The following is an 18,612-nucleotide window of genomic DNA, read 5'->3' on the forward strand; positions in this document are numbered from 1 at the left end:
GTTATGCTGAGCGAAATAAGTCAGGCAGAGAAGGACAAATATCATATGTTTGCACGTATAGGAGGATTAGGAGGAACTTGACGGAGGAACAAGCGGGAGAAGAAGGGCGGAAATGGTGGGGGAAAGGGAGAGAGGCAAACCATGAGAGACTCTTGAATGCTGACAAAAACTGAGGACTGATGGATGTGGGGGCGAGGGGGGGTGGGCATGGAGGAGGGCACTTGTGGGGATGAGCACTGAGTGTTATGTAGAAACTAATTTGACAATAAACTATTTGTAAAAAAAAAAAAAAAAAAAAAAGAACTTCCTGCATCAATTAATATTTTTGAGTCCTCCCACATTGCCATCTTTTGGAATCTCTCCAGATTGCTTTCTTGACTCAAAATGCAGTGTATTTATTCCAGCCCAATGCACATTTATAACATCTATTTCAACAGAACGGAGGTGCAGGACATTTTGGAAAAGACAATTACCTCCTCTCAGTTCCTGCCATGGCTTTAAAAGCAAGATAAAATTGAGGCAGTAAAGTCAAAGTGCTTTCCGGATTCTCTCTTATAGATTTTCTACGTCAGTACATATTTAGTAACTATCTCTGCTTTGTCTTTTTTCCTCTGGTGATTTGTTCTTGCCCTTTTGTTTTCCTCATGGACATCTCTATTGGGGGGGGGTGGGTAGGAGGAAAGGAAGGAGATAAAATTCAACTGAGGTCACTTGGCCAGTCGCTCATTGGCTGAAGCCGAGTCCCAAGAGGCCAGTTTACCCTGGACAGATGCAAGTTCGCTCCAAGGCTACAGACTGTGACCCCATTTCCTGCCAGATGTTTTACACTTGTGGCCCATGGTCATGAGAGGTGACCAGGCCAGCGAACAGAAAGGATTCCGGAAACTCCTGTCTCACCTCAAGAAAAGCAAGTGGATGTATCGGTCATTCTTATCCCTCTAATTAACGAGCTTTTCACTTACTCCATTCTTGGACGGAAGGTCTGTCAGGAAACAAGGCTGTAACTACTGACTAAACCAGGTTTTGAATGCCAGGGGGAGGGGGCAGCGAGGGGGATGGGCAAAGTGAATGAAGGGGAGGGGGAGGTACAGGCTTCCTGTTTTGGAATGAATAAGTCGCGGGGACGGAAGACACAGCACACACGGTTCAATGTAACGAAAACAGGTTTCGAAACTGATTTGTTCATTTTTCTCCCCTTCATCCCCCACCACCATTTAACCCAAAATAAAATAGGAGCTCTTGTCGAGTCCAGAAGCTAAGAAGGGTTTTTACATTCTTAAATGGTTGAAAAATATCAAAAGAAAAGCATTTCACGACACATGAAAAATCTATGAAATTCACCCTTCAGCGGCCATAAAGTTTTACTAGAATGGCCACCCCAACTGCTCACATAGCACTGTGGCCGCTTTCGTGCTACGAGGGCAAGAATGAGTCATTGCAACTGTATGGTCCGTGAAGACAAAAGTATTTATTATCTGGCCCTTTACAACAAGTTTGCTGCCCCTGTCTTTTCTCCTTCTACACAGGCATTTCCGGTATCCTCACCGCCTTCGAATTCACGTGCTTTCTTTATTACTTCCCATGTGTGCAGATTATTTTGTTTCTCTTGAAACCACAAGTCAATGGTGCTACCTCCATAAAAATAGTTTGTGCTCTCCATCTGTATGAAGTGCTTTGTGACACTCACGCTTTTCAAAAGATCCTAAGACAGATGATGTTTCATCCCTTCCAGATGGGTCACACGGTTTACTTGTGATCCCTGTGATACTACATTTTTTCCATCCTTTTTCAGATGCTGAAATAGATGAATTTTGCTTCTGACGCATCACTGAAATGCTACTCAGTGAAAGAGGAACGAAGGCCATTTTTACTGTTATAAAATCAAAACTACATGGGCTTGCGTGACCACTATTGTCCAGAGGAATAATTTGAGGCAACTCAAGTCCCCTTTTGGAGATTATAAAGAATGGATTAAGTGGTTCTGGGTGTCACCTTCACGTCTAGAGCAGATGTCGTGTATAAAGCAGTTGTCCGGGGCTGGCAGCGTATTACCCAGGGAGGTGGCCGTGCTAGGGCCGCAGGGAGATCGCTCAGTGCCGAGGCGGCCAGCCCGAGGGACAGCAGGGCACCCAACCCCAGAAGGTCTCCGAAATGACAGTGTTGGCCTGCCCCGCCCCCCGCCACACCCCCATCACTGTCATGAGGGGCAGGGAAGAGTGGATGGGGACGCGGATTCTATTACTTTACATTCTCCCAGAAGCACAGCCCAAGAGGTTTCTGTACGAGGAGTTTATCTGGCAGGCGGACACAGGAAACAACGGCCAGGCACCGAGAGTCAGGGAAGGGAGGGCGTGTCCCCACGGTGGGCGGCGCGGACAGATTCCCATGGGGACACGCCAGGAAAAGGCCTCACACGCGGGCCTCACTTATGCCACCGGAGGGGTGAGGCGGCTTCTGGGAACGTCCATGCCCCTGCACTTTGACCCTGCCCCGGCCACGGCGGAGCAGCCTTCCCCGGTGCACACACAGCGTCGGGCCACGACACAGATGGCTCTGGCGGAGGGAAGGCGCCCGGGGCGTGGGCAGCGCACACACACAGTCCCTACGGCGCCTGTCTGCTGGGCCCACGCAGACCTGCCTGACGCCCGAGCTTCTTACAAGCGACAGGCCGGTGGGAACCGATGCGGCCGGAGCCCGCCGGCTGGGCAGGCCCCACTCGGCCACCGCGGCCTGCTCCTCTGCTGCGGGGCCGGCCCAAGAGGGAAGACTGGAAAAGACACGGCAGATGGTGCGGCTGCTGTGCTGTCGTCGTACAAAGATCACGGAGCACGTCATGGGAAACGGGACAGGGGAGTCCTCGGTTCGGGTCCCAGGTCTACGGAGGCATAATCGTGGCACGTTCAATAACTGTCATTAGACTTGACTTTCCTCATCCGTAAAATGACGGGTGGGTCTCGACCATCCCTCCTGGAGCAGACTCAGCGAGGGAAGCTTATACAAGCCTCAAAATAAGGGAAAACCAACTTTGGGATTCCTCAGAAGCACCTGGGACCGCAAATGCACCTCATTCCTGGCCCCCCTGAGCCCGTTAGTGGTACATCCCTTTGTTAGCACGGAGGACGTCAATCTGTCCACAAGATGTCAACCCACAGGGACGTGCCCGGACCTTACATCAGCACACAGGCCACAGGAAAATGGCTGCCGTCGTGACTGGTGTTCATATTCTCCTCCCTCACCGAACATGCTGGAAGCTGAGAGGTGCCCCGTCCTGGGTGTCCCAGGCTGTACGAAGATGGAGAGAGGGCTGGTGCCAGACAGAAGGCGGCAGAGTATTTGATCACATGAAAGGTTTCATCTTGCTTTTCCTCCCCCTCAGTAGTTTAAATGATGTGCAAGTGAACCCAAAGCAAAGAGCCATCACTTACCAATATACACATTGCCAGATATGGTATAAATGAAGCTTGTCCACCCTGAAAAAGGACCGGAAACATTAAAAGGTTAGTGTCCATAATGCCCAAAGGAACAAAAATACAATAATATACTTAACAAATATCTCTGAACTATAATTTATACAACAGATACAAAAGACGAGATAAAATCCTTTATTTTCTCTCAGACACATATTTAAATGTTTAACTTCTGTGAGCTGTTTAAAACACACACTGTCACTCCCACACGTACACACATAATGGACACATGTACACACATTCCCCTAAACCTAAATGACTTGGCCCAAGTGTCCTAGAGCCACTTGGCTCTAGTTTCTAGTGAACTCATTCCTTTTCATCTCTCCTAAAATAGAGCCCCAGTTCCGGGGATGTGGGGTTCAGCCGCTCCGTGCATTCCCTAGAGTTACCTATAGAATTTTCCAAGTATGGACGCTTCTCGGTGAAGAGAGTACACAGCATTCACTAGATTCCTACTGTGACGCACGGGGTCAAGAGCTCAGGACCACAGGAAACTTGCCTACTTGCTCTCCTGGTGACTTCCATGGGTGTCTGTCCCCACGGCCCAGAAGGGATGCTGTAGTGCCACTGGGAGACCTGGACCCAGAAATGGCAAAAGCTCAAAACAGAACTGAGACATCGCTCGTGTGCCTTCCATGGAAAAGGAGATGTGGGAAAGGAATGGAGGGTAGAGGTCAAGGTGGAACGGCAGGGCCCACACTGGGGTGTCTGTGAGAGTCAACGTGGTGACAGAGTGAACCAAACAAGGGCAGGCGTGGAAGGCTCACGGGAGACAAAAGCACATTCTGGGGATGCAGTTGCGATGCCAGCTGGGCTGAAACACACACGAAAGGCACAAGAGAAAAGGTGTAACTGAGAACCCTCAGCATCAGTGGGGTCTGGTTAAGAAGATCCAAAGGCTGGGGCGCCCGGGTGGCTCAGTCGGTTGGGTGTCCGACTTCGGCTCAGGTCGTGATGTCATGGTTCGTGGGTTCGAGCCCCGCATCAGGCTCTGTGCTGACAGCTTAGAGCCTGGAGCCTGCTTCAGATTCTGTGTCTCCCTCTCTCTCTGCCCCTCCCCTGCTCACGCTGTGTCTCTCTCTCAGAAATAAATAAAACATAAAACATTAAAAAAATTAAAAAAAAAAAGAAAGAAAATCCAAAGGCTGGTGGAACCAATCAAAACACTTGGGTGGATGCCAGAGGCTATTTCGTCACCCTCTCATATCCCAACAGATCCTCTCTGAGGTTTTACCAGACCAGGTTGAAGGCCTCCGGAAGTAACGCTGCTTGCTGACAGCTCGCTCGTTCTCACCCCTCCCTTGGTGCCCCACAGGCTCACTCTGCCATCAGATGGTGAACGTCACCCCTCCCCAGGCCTGCCCTGTGGGCAGGGACTGGGAGGAAGGAGGCCCAGCTGGGCTGCACAAGTTGTGCAATTTGAGGGAGGGGGGGGTCAGGGTGCTGGAAACACAGGCCGGCAATCCCCAGCCCCATGCCACGTGTCTTACCCAGGCGGGCGGGCGGGTTCTAGGGAAGCACTTCTCGCTCTGCTTGCGCACAGATGCTCAGCCTCTCTGGCCCTAGTTAGCCCGACTTGTAATGAGACTCCATAACAAAACCCCTTTCTTCGCCGCTTTAAGAAAGAAATTCACCATTGAACACTGTCTAAATTGATTTCTCAAAGCATAAATGTCTTCACTGTGTTTTTCTGATTATAAAAAACTAATACACATAAACTGAAGACATATTTTGAGACTGTGGAAGTGTGTGGCCTCTAAACTGAAAATCTTTCTCCAGTCTTCACTCTTGGCCTGACATTAATATCGCTAGCAATTTGCTATTTATGCTTTTGGTTTCTTTTGTTTGTTTTCTGCATTATATATCATTTGCTTAAATCCCAGAGCAGATTCAATGTTCTATTCTGAATACCTTTCCATGTCAAAACAGAGAAATAACTCATCCTTGGGGGTTACATCACAATTGACGTAACCAATCCCTTCTTCGTGCTTGAAAGGTATTAAAAAATTAGTAGCTTGTGAGGTTGACAAAACCTCAAAGCTCTCAATTGCTCAACAGGGTTTTTATTCCAGACTATTCTGCTTGTTATAATCTCTTCTCTCCTCCACCCTCTTTGCTTCACTCTCGCTCAGCCTGCCAACAGAAAACCAGTCCACACATAGTTGCCATGGCTTGTTTTCTTTTCTGTTCTTGGTACATGATCCCGAATGACCAAACATGTGCTCAAAGATGGCCAACCTAGCATATTAAGTGCCCCTCGTAAAAGTCTTCTACTGGCGTATGCAGCCCATCTTCATCAGTAATAATAAAAGTCATGTTCCTGGTTGGAAAGCACAAAGCATGTAGGGAATGGACTAAAAATGGGGAAAATGCCTCTTTCCCCCTTCTTTTGAACATCTTGTCCAACTGCACTCGCTCTGTTAAAACTGAGATTTCCAACCACCTCCATTTTGACCTCAGACATTGCAGCTGATTAAGTTCTTCTTTCCAGCTAGTCTCTCAGCTCAGGTGGAAGACCCTGAGGGTGCAGCACCCCCTGATGGACCCTGAAGCTAGTGCCTCCAGCAGTAAGGTCTGCTCTGAGCCAGCAAGACCTGACCTGTGACTGATCCCAAGATCCGACTGATTTGGCCTTCAGTGCCCACCTGCACGGACCCACTCGCCTTTGCCCCCCCACTTCCCTTCTGTAAACCCGGATGCATTTTCGGTATGTTGGAGACAGCCTCTGAGATGTCCCTGAAATAAACTGCGTTCTGGTTTCCCCACTACTTGCTTTTCTGCCTTTGGATTTTGGCAGCGGCGAGTGGCCACACCTGGTGCTCCTTCTGCATACCTTGTTCAATTTCCACTGTTAACAAGAAAACCACAGACCCAAGATGGAGTCACTTGTGCTAGGCCAAGTCACCACAGCGGGGCTTGATACCGCACTGAACTGAAGTTTCAACCTCCTCCAAAAATGCAGACTTAACTGGGCCAATCAGAACGTTTCTGGTCAGCACCACTGAGGTCCTCTGTCGCAGGGACCCCTTCCATCCCCCAGAGGAAAAGGAAGTGATCTACATGATAAGACCCCTGGCTCTTCCCCCCCGCCCCCCCCCCCGGAAGGTGACCTTGTCTGGAACAATCCTTTTCGTTTGGCAACAATTTTCTTGCCCCACCCTCCTTCCTATAAAAACCTTCCATTTTGTACAATTCACGAATCATTTAATAAAGCCGAGGAAATCTTCAAATTTAGCCCGTTGAATTTTGTTTTTTTAACACCATTAAGCATTGTTTCTTAAAACTACAATAAGACAAGAGCCAAACGATGTGAACCAAATGGTGTGAACGCTTATTATATGTTTAAGAACCACTCGATTTTATTAGGATTCCTTCTCTACAAAGAGCAGGATTGCATCAGCAAAGAGCCTTCCTGGAGATTCTCAGGTCCCTCCTCCTCCCTCCCTCCCCCCACCCCCCCTCCTACTCTCCTGTCCAGCACCAGGAATGGATACCATCCCCCCAGGTTTTACTCCTCCATCCGAGGTCACAGGCCCTGAGGTCTCCAAGCTACTGGCTCTCTGCAGCTGGGAAGCCCTTCCTGTCCCTTGGGCAACGACAAAATAAGTTGGGATGGAGGTCACATTTTACCTCTGGCCCTGCGGGATGGTTTGATCAGCAACACATTTAAGTCAGACCTCCTTCAGTCAAACATAAAAAATGTAAAACTTTTAAATATGTAAATCATTTTCTGTGGCTTCTGCTCTCATTTTCAGGGAAGCTCCCAATTCTTACAAATGTCCCTAGTGAGAGCTTTTCTCGGCCTCCGATCCTGGCCTTAACCGAGCTCATTTTCCTCTTGCTTTGGCTGTAGAGTTCATTTTTTTTTTTTTTTAATTTCTAGGAGAGAGAGAGAGAGAGAGAGAGACAGCGTTGAGCAGGGGAGGGTCAGAGAGAGAGGGAGTCACAGACTCTGAAACAGGCTCCAGGCTCCGAGCTGGCAGTCAGCACAGAGCCCGACGCGGGGCTCGAGCCCACGAACCGAGAGATCATGACCTAAGCGAAAGTCGGACGCTTAACCGACTAAGCCACTCAGGCGCCCCTGTGGAGTTCATTATTATGATGAACTTCATAACTACCCCTTATTTATGTATATGTAGAGAAAGGAAAAAAAGAGAAACTACTGACACAGCAAGTCTATGACAAAAGTCAACTCCCGGTAGGGAGGGAGAGAGGGAATAGGGCTCAGGAAAGAATGAGCCTGTCCCCAAACGCTGGGTCACACCGGTTGCCAGATTCCAAAGCAACACTGGCTTGTAAAAGGCTCCTGTAGAGAGCAAGATGGAGTCACTCGTGTCAAGCAGGGGCCCGCGTCACGCAAGAATACAAGCAGTCAAGGGTACTAACAACCGGGAGCCATCACCGAGACCGGCACCGGCTGACGACACACCAGAACTGATAAGCAGCAGAAGCAGGGGAGGTGTGCGGGCGTCCGAGACTCATTAAGTCCCCTGAAAAGGGGGAGGGTTTTTGCAGCAAAGCGTCGGGCTCCCCAGACACGACCCCTCCGTGTCTGAGCCCCTCATACGGCAGCTGCCGCCGAAGGCTCTGGCCGAAGGGAACGGAGAGCCTCCACTGCTCGAACAGAATAAGCGGTGAGGGCCGAGGGCGGACCCGGACCCGGACCCGGACCCGGACCCGAACCCAGGCCGCATCTCAGTCGTGCGCCCACAGACAGACTTCGAGGTGGCTCGTGAACTTCCTACCGCCTGCGTTATCTTGTTTGTCGTGTGCCTTGTTTACGTCCTGCTCTGTGTGGCGGGTAAGAGGCCAAGTTCACCACGTGCTCAAATGTCACTGGGTGTGGAATCTGGAACCTGCCTTCTCATTACGTTAACCCTGCTTTATGGCTGAGCACGGCTGGTGCTGTGGAAAGACCCAAGTCGTATGTGCGTCTTCACAGCATGCTCGTGCCTCTTCCCCTACCTCTCTATGCCCCTACACTCATCTTGGGCACGTAGCTCCCTCACCTTGGACTTCATGCCTGGCAACAGGGAACCAGAGGCAGATCTGCCTGGTCCTCTCCTCCCTCTCCTCATCCAAGCAAATTATTTTTAATTTTTGTTTAGAAATAATTTCAGACAAGCAGAAAAGTTAAAAAAATAAAAGAGCACTACCATATACCATTCACCCAGAGTCTCCAAAAACTAACATGTTATCACAATATACTTTATCATTCTCTCTAGAAACAGGTCTCTACTTTCTTCTGAAATATTTGAGCAGATGTATAGATATGATAGCCCTTTACATCAAAATAATTCAGGGTCGTTAAAAAAAGAAGTCCAAAAAGGAGTCATCTGTCCCCCATGGCAAGCCAAGACTTAATCACAAGCTTTAACTTCTCCCAGGAATGTGATCTTTTAAGAGCCAACCTGAAATATCATGAGCGCCACCGGTGAGGTCATCCGCCTGATGAAAACCCTGTGGTTCCCTTCCTCGCAGAAAGACAGCATCAAGGGCTGAAAGGATCCTTTCTTTTCTTTTGCTAATACCTTGCCCCATCCTTCCTCTGCCTATAAAAATCTTCCATTTGGTACAATTCCTGGGGCCCCTGTCTCGATGGGATGCCACCTGAATCGTGAACTGTGGAATAGAGCCAAGTAGATCTTTAGACTTACTCGCCACAATTTTTGTCCTTTGACAGTATGTATTTCCTACAAGCAAGGATCATTTCCTACATGAACAGAGAGTATTTATAAAAATTCTGAAATGGATACAATACCAACGAGAAAATACAACACTATTACCCATATACAGATACCCAAACAGAGCCAATGGCCTCAGTAATGGTTCTTACGGCAAAAAGAAAGAAAGAAAAGAAAAGAAAAGAAAAGAAAAGAAAAGAAAAGAAAAGAAAAGAAAAGAAAAAAGAAAAGAAAAGAAAAGAAAAGAAAGAAAGAACGAACGAACGAACTCAAACAAATCCCCCAAATAAAAGCCGAGGCTGGCCTCTAACCCTGTTCACAGGCTGTATTTAGTTCTCACCAGGAATCTCCTTCCATGGGCAACACTTCCTCAGTCTTTTCCATTAAAAGCACAGACCAGTTATTTGGTAGAACTTCCCTCAGTTTGGATTTGTTTAGAGAAGAATTTACTTATTTTCAATGCCTTAATTTTCTTTTAATTCAGAAGGGCGCAAAGGAGGAAATAATGAACATTCGTGTTGCCATGTTTCTTATCTTTTACAGATGAAATCTTTTCTAAAATCTTTTTTAATGCTTATTTATTGAGAGGCAGACAGAGCACGAGTCGGGGAGGGGCAGAGAGAGAGGGAGACACAGAATGTGAAGCAGGTTCCACGCTCCAAGCTGTCGGCACAGAGCCGACCTGGGGCTCGAACCCACGGACTGCAGGCCGTGACATCACAACCTGAGCCGAAGTCGGACGCTCACCTAGCTGAGCCACCCAGGCGTCCCTACAGATGAAATCTTACAGGTGACAGAAATGTCCCCTGATGGCCTTCAGTCCTTTTCCTACGTACAACGAATGGGCCCTTTCACTTAAAACCCTTCAATGGCTCCCTGTTCTCTCAGGACAAGCACAGACTCCTGACCCTGACAGACCGACCCTTCTCCGGCACTGTCGCCCCTCTGCCTGTCCCACCTCTCTAGTTAGTTCTCACCCAGCAAACCCTCCGGGGGAGGAGGAAGCAGACGGCAGTGGCAAACCGTACAGCGGCCTTGCGGTTCCATGGAAAACAAAGCAACTGTAACTATAAAACAGCAACAAAAATCGAAGGCACATCATCACAGGCAGAAAATACAGGTTTAAAAATCAGCAAGAGACCCTCAGGGGGGACGACGACCAGAGTGCTAGACTCTTTGAGGCAGTTTCCTGGTTCGTAAAATAAGGAAACAATACGTACACACAGGCTGTTGTGCGGATCGAGGGACACTGTGTCCCTGGCACGTACATATTTACCTATCTGCGCACATACGCGCGCCCCATGTTTCCACCTCATCCACACAACGCTCACAGATGCCGGTTCCTGCCCCTTCCTTCTCTTTGCACTTTCCTCCAACTTGATACAGGTCAGGGGGCAGCAGTGGCTGCTGTCCATGCTTCTGGTAAGTGGTGACCCAGCCCACAGAAGGGTCGCTGTCACAGGGATGGCCCCATCTCCAAGCCAGCTGGTCTCTTGGACCGCAGGATACACTGAGCAGAGCTCAGCAGGGTCACTTCCCAAAACGGAGACGACGGATCCTTGCTGTCCTCACCAAGAACCGCGTGGCACTTAGGATGCTGTCTGTGTCACACTGAACACCGCAGTCTAGAGCTGGTGGTGTAAGGTGGGCTCTCTGATCATCCGGCGGCTGACAGCTCACCAGCCCTATGAGCTTGCCACGCACAGGCATTTACCCCCCATCTTACAACTAAACACAAAGGGCAAATGAGGTAATGTCACAGCTCTGCAGAAGACAGAGGTGGGTTACCACATGACCTTGTAGGAATGCCAGCAAAAGAAAAGAGAATGCCCATTTTACCAAATTTGGTGAGGGACATCAGTAATAAAATGCCCAATGATATTGCATAGCATGTTACCAACATAAAGATGCTTGAGAACACGGGCTTTCCGGAGCAAGATGTACTCAGAACGTGTTTCATCTACTCCAGAAGATCACCCTCCAGTCTATGTTTATAAGCCACGGCATGTAACATTAAGGACCATCTCTAAAGATACTATAGCTTTTTAAAAAAATTTTTAAAGTTTATTTATTTTGAGAGACAGAGCAGAGGAGGGGCAGAGACAGAGGGAGAGGGAGAACGCCAGGCAGGCTCCATGCTGTGAGCGCAGAGCCTGACGCAGGGCTCAAACTCACAAACCATGAGATCGTGAACTGAGCTGAAACCAAGAGTCAGACGCTTAACTCACTGAGCCACCCATGCATCCCTAAAGATACTATATCTTAACATTCGTTCACTGCACTAGCGACTAACAGGAAAAGTAAGAAATGAACAAAATTTAACATTTTTTATTTTTTATTTTTTTTATTTTTACAAATAGTTTATTGTCAAGTTGGTTTCCATATAACACCCGGTGCTCATCCCCACAAGGGCCCTCCTCCACGCCCGTCTCCCCCCTCACCCCCCACACCCATCAGTCCTCAGTTTGTTCTCAGCATTCAAGCGTCTCTCATGGTTTGCCTCCCTCCCTCTGCCCCACTGTTTCCCCTCTTCTTCTCCCCCACGGTCCTCCGTTAAGTTCCTCCTAATCCTCCTGTACGTGCAAACATATCGTATTTGTCCTTCTCTGCCTGACTTATTTCGCTCAGCATAACACCCTCGAGTTCCAACCATGTTGCTACACGTGGCCAGATGTCATTCTTTCTCATTGCCATGGAGTACTCCATCGTATAGATAAACCACATCTTCTTGACGAGAAATGTATTAGCAACACAAACTCTCTGGAATGGAAACTCTCAGAAGACAGCCTTGTGCGTGCCCAGAATGGAGCCTAGCCCTCTGGGGGACAAGCTCCGCTGATTACATTCTTGCTAATAAAACAGTAATAAAAAAATGCATTAGAATTGCCTGGAAGCTTCCTGATCACTACAGGCTAAATCTACACTGAAGTTTTCCCACCACCGAGACATTTGATATGATCATTTTTCACTAAAATAATACATGTTAGTTAAAAAAAAGACTTTTTTTTTCTCATCTTCAATTAGGCAGTGCTCACAATGGGTTTTTAATTGCTCAGAAAAAAATCAGAAAATAATTCAAATATGTAGTTATAATCATAAAACTATACTGAGGGCTATAAAGTAGAAATGGTTTTAGGCACTTGAATTTAGATTAAGTCCAAGACAATTAAGAACCAAAATACACATAACTTTAAGGATTAAACAAAGTCCTGAAAACAACAGAACCTGAAATAAGCAGAAAATGCTATAAATGTGCATATTTTGACACTTGACTTTTTTAAAGTTTTATTTATTTTTAGAGAGAAAGAAAGGCTGAGCAGGGTAAGGGCAGAGAGAGAGGGAGAGAAAGAATCCCAAACAGGCTCTGTACTGTCAGCACAGAGCCCGATGCAGGGTTCAAACTCGAGAACCACGAGATCACGACCTGAGCCAAAATCAAGAGTCAGACTTAAATGACTGAGCCACCCGGGAGCTCCTCGGTACCTGACTTTTTTTTAAAAGAACAAGATTTTTAAAAAAATTTTTAATGTTTATTTTTGAGAGAGAGACAGAGTGCAAGTGGGGGAGGGGCAGAGAGAGAGGGAGACACGGAATCTTAAGCAGGCTCTAGGCTCTGAGCTATCAGCACAGAGCCCAATGTGCGGCTCGATCTCACGAACTGTGAGATCATGACCTAAGCCGAAGTCAGACGTTCAACTGACTGAGTCATCCAGGTGCCTCAAGAGAACAAGATTTTTAAATAGGACCTGAAACTATAGGAAAAAATACACCGCTGTCAAATGTGAAATGTGTCTGAATTTGTAGAATGGTTTCTTAATTTACATTGATTATCAATTTAATCTGTTCTCTCTTAAAAATGATCTACTAGAAAAACACAATAATGGAAACAAAAGCAAAAAACCAACTACTGGGACCTCATCAAAATAAAAAGCTTCTGCACAGTGAAGGAAACAATCAGCAAAACTAAAAGGCAACCAACAGAATGGGAGAAGATATTTGCAAACGACACATCAGATAAAGGGTTAGTATCCAAAATCTATAAAGAACTTATCAAACTCAACACCCAAAAAACAAATGATCCAGGGAAGAAATGGGCAAAAGACATGAACAGACACTTCTCCAAAGAAGACATCCAGATGGCCAACTGACACGTGAAAAAATGCTCAATATCGTTCATCATCTGGGAAATATATATCAAGACCACACGGAGATACCACCTCACACCTGTCAGAATGGCTGACAGTAACAACTCAGGCAACAACAGATGTCGGTGAGGAGGCGGAGAGAGAGGAGTTCTTTTGCACTGCGGGTGGGAATGGAAACTGGTGCAGCCACCCTGGAAAACAGCATGGAAGTTCCTCAAAAAATTAAAAAAGAACTACCTACAACCCAGTAATTGCACTACTAGGTACTTATCCAAGGGATACAGGTGTGCTGTTTCGAAGGGGCACATGCACCCCAATGTTTATAGCAGCGCTATCGACAATAGTCAAAGTATGGAAAGAGCCCAAACGTCCATCGATGGATGAATGGATAAAGAAGATGTGGTGTATATATACAAAGGAGTATTACTCGGCAATCAAAAAGAATGAAATCTCACCATCTGCAGCTACGTGGATGGAACCAGACGGCATCATGCTAAGTGAAATTAGTCAGAGAAAGACAAATATCATATGACTTCGCTCATATGAGGACTTTAAGATACAAAACAGATGAACATAAGGGAAGGGAAGCAAAAATAATATAAAAACAGGGAGGGGGACAAAACATAAGAGACTCTTAACTCTGGAGAACAACACAGGGTTACTGGAGGGGGTGTGGGGGGGGAAGGGCTAAATGTGTGAGGGGCATGAAGACGTCTACTCCTGAAATCACTGTTGCATTATATGCTAACTAACTTGGATATCAATTTAAAAAATAAAATAAATAAATAAACCAGGCTTAGGCATATAACAAAAAAATAAAAACAACTTTCACAGTGGGGAGATTCACTTAAAATTTTTCAAAAATTGGAGGTACTTGGGTGGCTCAGTTTTTTAAGTATCCGACCTCAGCTCAAGTCATGATCTCACAGTTTGTGAGTTTAAGCCCCACACTGGACTCTCTGCTGTCAGCACAGAGCCCACTTCAGATCCTCTGTCCCCCTTATTCTCTGCCCCTCCCCCCTCAAAAATAAACATTAAAAATCTTACCCCAATGTTCACAGCAGCACTCCCAACAATAGCCAAAACATGGAAAGAACCTAAGTGTCCATCAACGGACGAATGGATCAAGAAGATGTGGTTTATGTATACAATGGAATACTCCATGGCAATGAGAAAGAATGAACTCTGGCCATGTGTAGCAACGTGGATGGAACTCGAGGGTGTTATGCTGAGCGAAATAAGTCAGGCAGAGAAGGACAAATATCATATGTTTGCATGTATAGGTGGATTAGGAGGAACTTAACGGAGGACCATGGGGGAGAAGAAGGGGAAAAATAGTGGGGGAGAGGGAGGGAGGCAAACCATGAGAGACGCTTCAATGCTGAGAACAAACTGAGGGCTGATGGGGGTGGGGGAGAGGGGAAGGGGGGAGATGGGCATGGAGGAGGGCACTTGCTGGGATGAGCACTGGGTGTTATATGGAAACCAACTTGACAATAAACTATAAAAAAATTGTTATGTTTGTAAATGTATCTGCAAAGTCTTGGGTTTATTTACCAATATTCCCAAAGTATGATCGATAGGGTATTGGCCCATTAATGTGTCTGGACCTTAGTGGTTAAGAGTCATAGTGAAAGTCCAACTGTGTTAAGTTAGAATCACATCCCCAACACTCCCTGCCTAGTCGACCTTGAGTAAGTTCACGTTAAGTAAGTCACTTTGTACTTCAGTTTCCTCCCCTGACAAATGGAAATAATCATAGTCCTTACCTCATAAACTTAGGAGGACTGCAGGGAGTTAATACAGAGGTAGTTCCTAGGGCGGTGTCTGGCAAACAATGGGCACTTATTAAATGTTAGCTATAATGATTATTAGTCATACAGGATGATTCCGTGAACTCTGAGCTCCCAAAAATGCTCATAAGATTACCTATTATGGATTTTTGCTATTTTTTCTCCTTTCCCAAACCACATTTTTAAAAAATGCAATTGCACGTCACCACACGTGCAAATCAGTTCCAGATGTAGACAGATCACTACAAAAAGCAAAACAACAGAGAATCTATAATAAAACATTTTCATCATCTTGAGCTGGGAGAGATTATTTTTTTAAATAGTTTATTGTCAAGTTGGTTTCCATATAACACCCAGTGCTCATCCCCTCAAGTGCCCTCCTCCATGCCTATCACCCCCCATCCCCTCCCCCCCCACCCCCATCAGCCCTCAGTTTGTTCTCAGCATTCAAGAGTCTCTCATGGTTTGCCTCCCTCCCTCTCCCCAACTATTTTTCCCCTTCTTCTCCAGCATGGTCCTTTGTTAAGTTCCTCCTAATCCACCTATACGTGCAAACATTTGGTAGCTGTCCTTCTCTGCCTGACTTTTTTCACTCACCATAACATGAGCTGGGAGAGATTACTAAAGCACTCATGAACCACTCAGGAACAGAGCAATATATCTAAGAAATTTCATTTATTAACATCTAGAAAAATATAATAGTACACAGAAGAGTGGAAAACAAGGCAAAAGGGGGAAGATATCTACATCACAAACAACCGACAACGAGGAGCATTCAGAATGTATAACAAGCTCCTAGAAATCAGCATGAAACGGACAGACAACCCACCCAAAGGAACATGGTAGGAAGCTTTCCACTGGATAATTGTGTGTTCAGGCTCTGGTTCACATTCATCTCTGCTCTGAGGACTTGTTGACTAACATCCATAACCGTCATGAGCACACTCTAAGTATTCAGGGCATGGTGACAGAATATTTTACAGACTACTGGTAAGAAGAGAGCACGAATTCAACCACGTAGTCTGTGGAGTGAACCAAATCAGCCAGCCTTTGTTCTATGAAAACACCTGAAAATCTGAAATTCCACATGAGTCATTCGTGTTTGGGGCATTCTCCCTTAAAAACTAGATCATAACAGTGAAAAGACATTTAAGCAAGAACTCGATTATTCATCATGCCTTCCATTAAAAAAAAAAAAAATAGTAACCAGAAAAAAAAATCACTAGTACTTTTGAGTCACTGACCACAAGGGAAAATGTACGGCACTCTGAACCAAGAGCATAAGCTTGGCAGGTTGATGCCAAAATGCCCTCTGCCTCCTAGTATTCACGCCCCGTGTACGCTCCTCTCTGAGTGTGGGCTGCACTGAGTGGCTTGGTTCTAACTGGCACAATCAGCAAAAGTACCGGGATGTCACTTCTCAGCCTGGGTTATAGAAACAGTCTGGCTTCCATTTGCTCATTCCTTCTTACTGTCTCACACGCAGGCTCTGATGAAACTAGAGGCCATGTGGCAAGCTGCCAAATGGCGAGGCCCACCTGGCAAGGAAGTGACAGCAGACTACACCAACAAACTTCAAGAAACTGAATGCCTGTTACTGACCACAAGTGGGTGGGCTTGGGAGCACATCCTTCCACTGACACGTCCACTGTAGTGTTATAAGAGTCCCTGAGCCAGAGAACATGGCTACACTGTGCAGTAACAAATGTTACTTTAATCCTAACTCTAACCTAACCCTAACCCTAATTTGGGGGTAATTTGTTATGCCGCAATATAGATAAGTAATACAGTAAGATTTATACCTACTGGGATTTACTGAGTACTACTGTATGTACAGCATTAGAATGTGCTTTTTAACAAAGTGTTCTGAAGCACTGATTTCTAGTCCCCCACCCCCGTTTTATTGAGATGTAATTGATGAGGTTCCTTTTTGTTTTTTCCTCCCATGAAAACAAAAATGCATTGACAATATTTAAGAGAATGTATTAGTTTCTTATGGCTGCTGTAACAAATGACCACACTTTGTGGCTTTAAACACCACAGACTTCTTATCTAACAGTTCTGGAGGTCTGAAGTCCCCAAATGGGTCTCAATGGTCTAAAATCCAGGTATCAGCAGGATGGCCTTCTTTCTGGAGGCTCTAGGGGAAAATTCATTTCCTTGCCTTTTCTACCTTCTAGAGGTTGCCCCTGTTCCTTGGCTCGAGGCCCCCTTTCATTTTCTTTTTTGTTTTTTAAATTTTTTAAATATTTGTTTTTGAGAGAGAGTGCATGTGAGAAGGGGAGGGGTAGAGAGAGAGGGAGATAGAATCTGAAGCAGGTTCCAGGCTCTAAGCTGTCAGCACAGAACTCGACACAGGGCTCAAACTCACGGACCACGAGATCATGACCTGAGCTGAAGAGGGACACTTAACCAACTGAGCCACCCAGGCGCCTTTTTTATTTTTAATTTTAGAGAGAAAGAGAGCACACAAGCAGGGTTAAGGGGCAGAGGGGGAAAGAGAGAGAATCCCAAGCAGGCTCCATGCTTATTGAAGAGTCCAAAGCAGGGCTCAATCCCGCAACCCTGGGATTATGACCTGACCCAGAGTCAAGAGTGGGACGCTCAACAGACTGAGCCCCTCGCCACCCAGGCACCCCCACCTCCATTTTCCAAATCAGCAGGTGCATCTCACCTGGACCTGTGCTTCTACTGTCACTTCTTTCACTCTCTTGTCCCCCCCCCTCACCCCCCAGCTTCATTTACACAGACCCTTACAATTACATTGGGCCTACGTGGATAACCGGGCTACTCTCCCCATCTCAAGAGCCTTAACTTAATCATACCTGCAACCTCCCCTTCACCGGGGAAAGTAACACATTCACAGGTTCCAAGGATTAGAGTGTGAACATCTTTAGTTTTTTATATAATTTTTTCAATTTTTTTTTTTTTTGAGAGTGAGAGTGAGAACACGCAGAGGAGGGGCAGAGAAAGGGAGAGAGAAAATCCCAAGCAGGCTCCACGCTGTCAGCACAGAGTCCAATGCAGGGCTCTATCTCACGAACTGTGGGATCATGACCTGAGCCAAAATCAAGAGTCAGATGCTCAACCAACTGAGCCCCCCAGGAGCCCTGAGTGTGGACATTCTGTGGGCCTACACTTCCACTTACCACAACGGGGCTGGCCCTATGTTCTCCAAAGAAATTGTTTGGATTCATGTATGTATACTATAAAGAAAACTAAAAGGTTGGGGGAAGCAAAAAGAAAAAACTCACAAGATTAAGTTTTTCCAGGGGCACCTGAGTGGCTCAGCCGGTTGAGCGTCCAACTTCGGCTCAGGTCATGATCTCATGGTTCGTGAGATCAAACCCCGTGTCGGGCTCTGTGCTGACAGCTTAGAGCCTGGCTCCTGCTTCAGATTCTGTGTCTCCTTTTCTCTCTGCCCCTCCCCCTCTCACACTCTTGTCTCTCACTCTCTCTCTCTAAAATAAACACTAAAATTTTTTTTTACATTAAGTTTTTCCATACCAGAACCACCCTCCGT

At 46.5% G+C, this 18,612-nt stretch overlaps 1 protein-coding gene across 4 annotated transcripts in view; it reads right to left on the minus strand.

Moving 5' to 3' along the window:
* PIR (pirin) overlaps window positions 1–18,612 on the minus strand; it is a 101,744-nt gene that overhangs the window by 21,275 nt on the left and 61,857 nt on the right. For all 4 annotated transcript variants that reach the window (XM_039233905.1, XM_039233902.1, XM_039233904.1 and 1 more), the window contains exon 7: window positions 3,426–3,470. In XM_039233905.1, coding sequence (XP_039089836.1) covers window positions 3,426–3,470 — 45 coding nt within the window. The remainder of the gene's footprint in view (window positions 1–3,425; window positions 3,471–18,612) is intronic.

The sequence above is a fragment of the Hyaena hyaena genome, unplaced genomic scaffold, assembly GCF_003009895.1.
Source record: "Hyaena hyaena isolate Hyena2069 unplaced genomic scaffold, ASM300989v1 scaffold_80, whole genome shotgun sequence".
In the NCBI taxonomy this organism is placed as follows: domain Eukaryota; kingdom Metazoa; phylum Chordata; class Mammalia; order Carnivora; family Hyaenidae; genus Hyaena; species Hyaena hyaena.